This window comes from Apteryx rowi, unplaced genomic scaffold (assembly GCF_003343035.1).
Source record: "Apteryx rowi isolate R43461 unplaced genomic scaffold, aptRow1 scaffold_718, whole genome shotgun sequence".
NCBI classification, from domain to species: domain Eukaryota; kingdom Metazoa; phylum Chordata; class Aves; order Apterygiformes; family Apterygidae; genus Apteryx; species Apteryx rowi.
In genome coordinates this window covers 158726-166841 of record NW_020451003.1, presented here as the reverse complement: position 1 = coordinate 166841, position 8116 = coordinate 158726, and the positions used below count along the sequence as shown (strand labels likewise).

Genomic DNA, 8116 nt, shown 5'->3' with positions numbered 1-8116 from the left:
TGGGTGTTTTTTTTGGCGCGGCAGGAGAACGGCAGGCTGCAGGAGCGGCTGGCGCAGCTGCAGCGGGAGGTGGAGGAGGCGCGGGCCAAGCTCTCCGAGCTGGACCTCGAGGTGCAGCAGAAGACGAACCGCCTGGCCGAGGTGGAGCTGCGCCTGAAGGACTCCCTCGCCGAGAAAGCCGAGGAGGAGGAGCGGCTCAGCCGGCGCCTGCGCGACAGCCAGGAGACCATCGCCAGCCTCAAGTCGCAGCCGCAGCAGATCAAGGTGAGCGCCGCGGGGAAGTCGCTCTTGCCCAAACTCGGCCCAGCTGGCTGGGATGTCCTCTCCCGGCCGTCAGGGACGTGCAAGGCGGTGGGGAGCCGGGGCTCGTGACGCCCGCCGGCTGGGTGGTGTGCTCGGCCCCGTGAAAATCGCTAAATCTTTGTGAATTAACTCCCCCGGGTCCACGCCGGGCCCCGCGGGCCACTGTGTGTCCCGACATTTCATGTCCGGGCTGGTTTTTCCCGCAGTACATCATCAAAACGGTGGAAGTGGAGTCGTCCAAGGCGAAGCAGGCGCTGTGCGAGAGCCAGTCGCGAAACCAGTACCTGCAGGAGCAGGTGGGGATGCAGAGGCAGGTGCTGAAGGAGATGGAGCAGCAGCTGCAGAGCTCGCAGAAGACGGCCGCCCAGCTCCGCGCCCAGGTACTCGGGGCGTCGCGGGAGCCGGGCAGCGGAAAGGGTTCCCGTCGCGCGTCCCGGCCGGAGCTGCGCTCGCAGCGGAGCGGGGCGGCGCGGCCTCACCGCCTGCCCGCTCCCCTCGCCAGATCATGATGTATGAGGCCGAGCTGGAGCGGGCGCACAGGCAGATGCTGGAGGAAATGCAGGCCATGGAGGACGAGAAGAACCGAGCTATCGAAGAGGCGTTTTCCCGCGCTCAAGTGGAGATGAAGGCGGTGCACGAGAACCTGGCAGGTGAGCGGGGGCAGCGGGTCCGCGCGCGGGGCCGGCTGAGTGCCCGGGGCTTTGCATCCCCTGGGAAGCGCCCCAGCTCGGAGGCTGGGATCTCTCTGGCCTCCGCTCAGCGCCGGCGGGGGGACGCGTGCCTTGTGTTCGCAGGGGTTCGGACCAACCTGCTCACGCTGCAGCCGGCGCTCCGCACCCTCACCAACGACTACAACAGCTTGAAGCGGCAGGTCCGCGACTTCCCCCTGCTCCTCCAGGAGACCCTGCGGAGTGCCAGGTCGGAGGTGAGGCCCCTGCGGATGCCCCCCCTGGGCAGCGCGGAGGAGCCGGAGGCGACGTCCTCCTCCGTTTCCACCTCCATGGGAGGATGGAGCGGTCCGGAGGTGGGAGGGCTGGGATGGCCATGCGGGGGGTCGTGACCACCTCCTGTCTCACGCAGATCGGACAAGCCATCGAGGAGGTGAACAGCACCAACCGGGAGCTCCTGAGGAAGTACCGCAGGGAGCTGCAGCTCCGCAAGAAGTGTCACAACGAGCTGGTGCGGCTCAAAGGTGAGCAGGAGACACCAGCAGCACCTCATTGGTCATCTCTGGACTCGTGTGGCCTGGCTGTCCATCTCTGGGGGTCTGGGGCTGTGGTGGGGCAAGGCGGTCAAGCAGGTTGTGTTAAGCCCATGTGGTGTTTGACAGTGCCTATGGAGACAGTGGGACTATCCAGAGGTGAGAAGATGAACCAGGAGTCTGAGTTGGTCTCTGCTTTCCTCCTAAAGGCAATATCCGTGTGTTTGGGCGAGTCCGTCCCATAACGAAGGAGGACGGGGAAGGCGCGGAGACGACCAATGCGGTGACGTTCGACCCCGACGACGACGCTGTGCTGCACCTAATGCACAAAGGGAAGCAGGTGTCCTTTGAGCTGGACAAGGTCTTTCCCCCGCAAGCAACCCAGGAGGATGTAAGTACGGCCGTGTCGGCTCCAGCAGTGCTGCCGTAACTTGGTCAAGGAGCTGCTCGGCACCACGGTGCCTGCAGAAGGTGTGGGCAAAGCCTTCGGATGCTCCCCTGTCCCCAACAGGTATTTCAAGAGGTTCAGGCCCTGGTCACCTCCTGCATTGATGGCTACAACGTCTGCATCTTTGCCTACGGGCAGACAGGGGCAGGCAAAACGTACACGATGGAGGTAAAGTTGCCTGGCTTCGCCTCCCTTCTTCTTCCTCGGTTTGCTGTCCCACGCTGCCTGCTGCGTCGCACGGCTCAGCGCCGCCGCTCCTCTAGGCAGGCGTCCTGCCGGTGGCCCCGTCCCTAATGTCAATAAGTGCCAGTCCCAAGTGACCGCTCTGCCCTTGCTCCGAGGACCTGGGAGCCGGAGCGGCCGAGCGCTAGTCGTGCCCCGGGCGGTATTTGCTGGCAGAACGGGCTGGGGTGGAAACTCAGTGCAGCCCCGTGGGCTTCGCTGTGAGCCCGGCTGTCGGCACCGGGGACGTACTGCCAAATCGTGCACACCCGGCTCGGGCTTTCCTCCCACTTGGCTGCGTCCTCGGCGCGGAAAAACTGGCAACGGGGCTTTTTTATTCCATGCCCTTCTCTCTCGGTCCCGTTAGGGAACGTCTGCAAACCCGGGCATCAACCAGCGGGCCCTGCAGCTGCTCTTCGCCGAGGTGCGCGGCAAGGCGGCCGACTGGGACTACGGCATCACCGTCAGCGTGGCCGAGATTTACAACGAGGCGCTCAGGTAGCGGCCGGGGAGCCGGGCGACCGCCGGCACGCCGAGCTCAGGCGCGGGAACGCTTCCCGGGGGCGCTCGCTGCTCCTCCGCCTCCGCGACGGGCAGAGCCGCCGCCGCAGAGGCCCTGCCCTACGGCTATTCCTTGGCCGTACATTTTGTTCCCGGCGCTCCGGGCAGTGGATTTGGCCGCGTGAGGGGTTTTTTTTGTTTGTTTTTTTCCCAAGCACTGGGCTGGGATTGCTCCCAACCCCCCCTTCCTTGGCCACCTTCTACTTATACGGCTCCTTTGCTGTGCCAAGGCCGTTCGGATGGCAACCGCGCTTGCTCCCTCTCCCGCCGCCGCCCCGGCTCCTGCCCCTTTTTTTCCCTAAGGGCTTTGGAAGCGCTGCGCGGGGAGGGCGTCCACCTTTCTGCTCTGCCCTGGGCTCTCCGGCTGTTATATTTAGAAGCGGTAAACGAGGAGCTTGGGGAATGAAAAACATTTGCTTTCCCTGCCCGCTTCTCCGCCCGCACGGCGGTGGGAGGAGGGCGGCCGGTCCAGAGGGGAGAAGCGCCGGCAGCAGGGCACCGAGGGGTTAACGCAGCCCCGGGTGATGGAAAAGGCTGTGCGTAATAAAAGATCGTAATAAAAGATCGTAATAAAAGAATAAAAAGAGGCGAGCGCAGCCTGGCCCGGGTGGGAGCGGGCGGCTGAGCGCAGGGGCTGCGTGTCTGCTCCGCGTTAGCGCGTCTCGCGGCCGGGCAAGAAGCCGGCGGGGAATGAGAGCCGGCTGCTATAAATAGGTTCGGGAACAGCCCGGGAGGAAGCGGCTCCTCCCGCGCCCTGCTCCTGGCTGGGCTCGCTGCCCCCGAGCTGGCCGAGCGCCTGGCGGAGCAGCCGCCGGGGCCGGAGGAAGCCGTTTGGGGGGCAAAGCGAGTGGGGGGGGCTGCGGGAGGCTCAGGGGTCGCCTCTCCGCAGGGACTTGCTGGGGAAGGAGCCTCAGGAGAAGCTGGAGATCAAGCTGTGCCCGGACGGCAGCGGGCAGCTCTACGTGCCCGGCCTCACCGAGTTCAGGGTGCAGAGCGTGGAGGACATCAACAAGGTGAGACCGGCCAGCGGGTCCCCGCGCCGCCTTTCTCCGTGCACGGATGGCTGCTCTGTCCCCATTCACAAAAATAACCGGATGGGAAGGCAGGGCTGCCGGAGGGAGAGAGAGGCGGGAGTCGCTGGTCCCTGCAGCCTCGGGAGCATTTGTGAAGTGCCGGGGAGCAACGGCGCCCAAAATAGGGCTTTGGCTGTAGCGTGACAAGCATGGTGCCGTGCGCGGGGAGCTTGGAAGGCCCCAACTCCCGGTGTGAGCCCCCGAGGGTTTAAAAATAAAAAAGTTTGGGGCCTGGGTGGCTCTGGGGGGATTAGCAGGATACCAGACTGCCCTGCTTCGCTTTCGCTTCGCCCTGCCTATCAGCCGCCATGCCATTCCCATGTGGTGCCTAGGCTGAGACCTGACAGCTCTCATCACGCCGGTGGGCGGCCGCGTGCCGTCCAAGGTGGGAGGTTACGTCCCCGGGGCCAGCGGCTCCCGCACGTACGGCGGGACCGGGCCGTGGGGACTCAGCGCCTGGGCCTCTCTCGCAGGTCTTCGAGTTCGGCCACGTCAACCGGGCGACGGAGTGCACCAACCTCAACGAGCACAGCTCCCGCTCCCACGCGCTCCTCATCGTCACCGTCCGCGGGCTCGACCGCAGCACGGGGCTGCGCACCACAGGTGGGGGCCTCGCGCGGGGCCGCCCGGGCCGGCGCACCGCGGTGCATCGGGTCCCGGCGCGGTTGGCACCCCGCGTGGGTCGCACCCGCATTGCGCACCCCGGGCTCAGCGCCGCGGCCCTGATGTGTGCCCCGGGGGGGTGTTCTTTTTTTTTTTGGGTGGGGGGGGGGTCTCTGCCCTTAGGGAAGCTGAACTTGGTGGACCTGGCCGGATCGGAGCGGGTGGGGAGGTCGGGCGCGGAGGGGAGCCGGCTCCGCGAGGCGCAGTACATCAACAAGTCGCTGTCGGCGCTGGGGGACGTCATCTACGCCCTGCGCTCCCGGCAGGGCCACGTGCCCTTCCGCAACTCCAAGCTCACCTACCTGCTCCAGGACTCCCTCAGCGGAGACAGCAAAACCCTCATGATGGTGCAGGTAGGGGCAGCGGGTGCCCGGCGCGGGAAGCGCCGGGGCTGAGCGCGGAGCACTGGCAAAACTCCCGTCTGGCTCCTGCAAGGGCGATGGTGGTGAAGGCTGGGAACAAAATTTGGCCGCTAAAGTGCTAGGTGTAGGAGGGTGCCGTTGGAGAAAAATGAGCTTTAGCACCCATCCTCACTCCCACTGGCAGCCGGAGCTTGGCCAGGGACCAAGGGACTCGGCTGTCCACAGGGGCTGTCCTGCACCCGGTGGAAAGCAGACCATCTCGAGATGATGCCCCAGACATCTCCGTGCCCTACGGGCATGGTGTCCTCGCGCGGGGCAGATGCGCTGTCCCCTCCCGTGCCAGGGAGGGTTTCAGGCTCGTGCAGTTCCTCCGGCCCCTGCGCTCCAGGAATTCGCCCTAAATCCCCCGAATGCCTGTGCCTGCCCTTCTCCCTTTTGGGGGAGCCGCTGAACCGTTGCCACCTGCTGTCGCTTTTTTCGGCTCCCCTTTTTCCGGACGCGCAGGCCCCCTGTAACCAACGGGGGCGGACAGGGAGGGGGGGTGGTTACAAGGGGGATATTTGACTCGGATGATGAACTCGGGGCAAATGGACGGCGCTATCCTGGGTGAGGCGGGTTAATAATAGCGGCCCGGCAGCCCCCGAAACGGCGCGACGGCCGCGTGCCGCCGGGGAGCGGGAGCGCCCCACGCCGCCCCTTTCCCTCCGGCCCCAGGTGTCGCCGGCCGAGAAGAACAGCAGCGAGACGCTCTGCTCCCTCAAGTTCGCCGAGCGGGTTCGCTCCGTGGAGCTGGGCCCCGTGTCCCGCAAGGCGGAGCTGGCGTCCTGGCCCAGCCAGGAGCAGCTGGAGGTAACCGCGCCGCCTGGCGCCCTCCCGGGGTGAGGGGGGGGGTGTTTTGTGCCCCCCATTTCTCCGCGGCGGGGGCCGTTGGGCAGCTCCTGCCGCCGCGGGTGCTGCCGGCTGAGCGGGCGCCGGGCCCTCGCCTCCCCCCGCAGGGCGACTCGCCGGGGGCCGCGCCGCCCGCCGCCCGGGGCCACGCGGCGCCCAGCCCGGGGCCGCCCGCCGCCCGTGCCACCTCCATCCGCAGGAAGCTCCAGACCTCAGGTGGGCAGCAGCGCCGCACCCCCCCCCCCCAACCCCACTCCCCGACCGGTGGCACCAGCGGGCAGGACCGGGGTCCCGCCGCCTTCGCACGAGGCTTTCGGCCCCGGCCTGCGCAGTCGGCTCGTTGGCCAAGCGCTAATCAGCGGGCAGAGGCCCGCAAGCGAAGCGGAAGCCGCCCCGCTGCCCCGAACCGCGGCGCCGGGGAGGGGGGAACGTGGGACCAAAATGCCGCCCGGGCCCGGCCCCGAGCCGGCGACGAACCTCTCTCTCCCCTTTGATTTCAGCGTGAATTAGGGGCAGCCCCGGCCTCCAGGTGAGTGCGGGCGGGCGAGCGAGGAAGCCGGGCCGAGGGCAGCGGTGCCAGTGGAGGGCGCCGCTTCGGCGCACGCTTTAATGGCGAGGGGGCTTGGCTGGGCCGCGGTGGCGGCCGCTCGGGCCTCGGGGGTGCCGAAAAGCCGGGCCCACGCGCGCCGGCCGCCTCCGCCGCGGCCTAACCCCGCTGGGGCTCCTTTCCAGGGAAGCTGAGGCCGGTCCCCGTGTGACGGCGCGCCGGCGCCGAGCCCCATCCCGGGACCTGCCCGCCCGCGGCGCTACGGACGTTGCGGCGTGAGAGACGGCGAGGCTTCAGCGCTGCCGGCGCATCCCGGAGGCGACGGTACCCCGCTGCTGGGACCTCTCGCCCGGGGTGCCGGCTGGGATCCGCCGACCTCGGACGCCCGGCTCCGCTTTCCTTTTCTTTTTTGGCCTGATGGCTGGTTTTAGCTCCCGCAGGGGTGCGCGGGGCTGCTGGCTGCTCCCTCCAAATCTCCAGCTTTGCTTTTAGGACGCTGAAGGCGTTGACTCGAAGCCGGAGTGGGGGCTGCGCCGTCCCCTGCCTCGCCGGCACCTGCAGGACCGCACGGGTCCGGCAGCCCCGGCCTCCTCCTCCTCCTCCTCCTCGCCGCCGCCCGGATGCGGCGAGGCCTGCGCACCCTGCCAGGGAGGCGGCAGCTGCCGCCACTGGTGCAATTCCCTGCCTCGAGCCCGGGCACGGCGCTTGCCTCCATTTCCCGACACGAGGCAAGAGGAGGCAGAACGGCAGGCGTCCATCCCGCTCCCGGCGCTCTTCCCGCCTGGCACGAGCGGCAGCGCAGAGCAGAAAGAGCCGGTGCGAAGTGCCGGCCACTCGGACTACCCCGCGCGAGCCCGGCTGCCGGCCGTTCGGATGCAGCGCGAGCCGGGCTGTAGCAGGCTCCGCTGAAGCTGTTGTAAAGTTATTTAAGAGTTGTCGTGTCGCGTGCGATCACAGTGTGGTCGAGATGAAAGTGTTTGAATTATTTATATCCCGTTTACATGGTCATAAATGAAAAGCAAGTTGGGGGGGGGGAGATACCCTCCTATCCCAAACTCCTCTTGGTTTATATATACTGAAGGCTGGAAGGCGGCTGAGGGTGAGAGGGATGGTTGCAAAAAATAGCGCGTGCGCCCCAATCGCCCCCCTGGGGTGCCCATCCCCACTGCCAAGGCCGCGGCCTTCGATTACGCTTCTTCCTACGACAAATAAGCAATTCAGTGCACTGACACCTCCTCCCCCCCCCCCAACCGGGCCCTTTCCACTGTCACTCTGCCGCAGCGTATTCTATTTAAAACAAAGGAAAAATAAATCTAGCCTTTTGTAAGATTAGATGTTTGTACGTATTTTAATAATAATAATAATAAATCCTGTTTTGTAACAAAACTTATTTTAAATAAACTCTTGAAGCCAGCTCTCGTGTGCTGCTGTTAGTCTCCTCCTGGGGGGCTGCCGCGTGCGTGTGTCCCTCCCTCGCCCCCTGCAACGCGGCTCCCTGGCGCTGGCGGAAAGCTCCCAGCCCGGGATCGAGCCTGGCATTGCCGCTGCAGGGCTCCGGTGTGGCAGGGCCGGCGGGCAGCGATGCTGGGACCAGATTGCAGCGAGCCGGTTCCCTTAATTAGCATGAGATTTGCTCTTTAAACCATAACTAAGCCCTGGCGCTGGTAAATCCCCATTAGCCCGCGCTCACGGAGGAGCGGCGTACGCCGCAGTCGGCAGGGCCTGGCTTTTTAAAGGGAGGGGTTGGCGCTTGCTAAGCTGCTGCGGGACACTGGCCCCCCGCTCCTTGTCCCTGGGGAGGAGCGCTGCCCTCGCTGCCTCCACTGGAACGGCCTCGCGAAAGCTGCT

At 66.3% G+C, this 8116-nt stretch overlaps 1 protein-coding gene across 1 annotated transcript in view; it reads left to right on the top strand.

Moving 5' to 3' along the window:
* KIFC3 (kinesin family member C3) overlaps positions 1-6479 on the top strand; it is a 17069-nt gene extending 10590 nt beyond the window's left edge. Inside the window, exons 7-20 of the mRNA XM_026087453.1 lie at positions 20-264; positions 510-683; positions 806-953; positions 1098-1228; positions 1384-1495; positions 1714-1895; positions 2016-2120; positions 2542-2672; positions 3625-3748; positions 4282-4411; positions 4595-4824; positions 5548-5682; positions 5829-5937; positions 6454-6479. Coding sequence (XP_025943238.1) covers positions 20-264; positions 510-683; positions 806-953; positions 1098-1228; positions 1384-1495; positions 1714-1895; positions 2016-2120; positions 2542-2672; positions 3625-3748; positions 4282-4411; positions 4595-4824; positions 5548-5682; positions 5829-5937; positions 6454-6479 — 1982 coding nt within the window. The remainder of the gene's footprint in view (positions 1-19; positions 265-509; positions 684-805; positions 954-1097; positions 1229-1383; positions 1496-1713; positions 1896-2015; positions 2121-2541; positions 2673-3624; positions 3749-4281; positions 4412-4594; positions 4825-5547; positions 5683-5828; positions 5938-6453) is intronic.
* The last annotated feature ends 1637 nt before the right edge of the window (positions 6480-8116 follow it).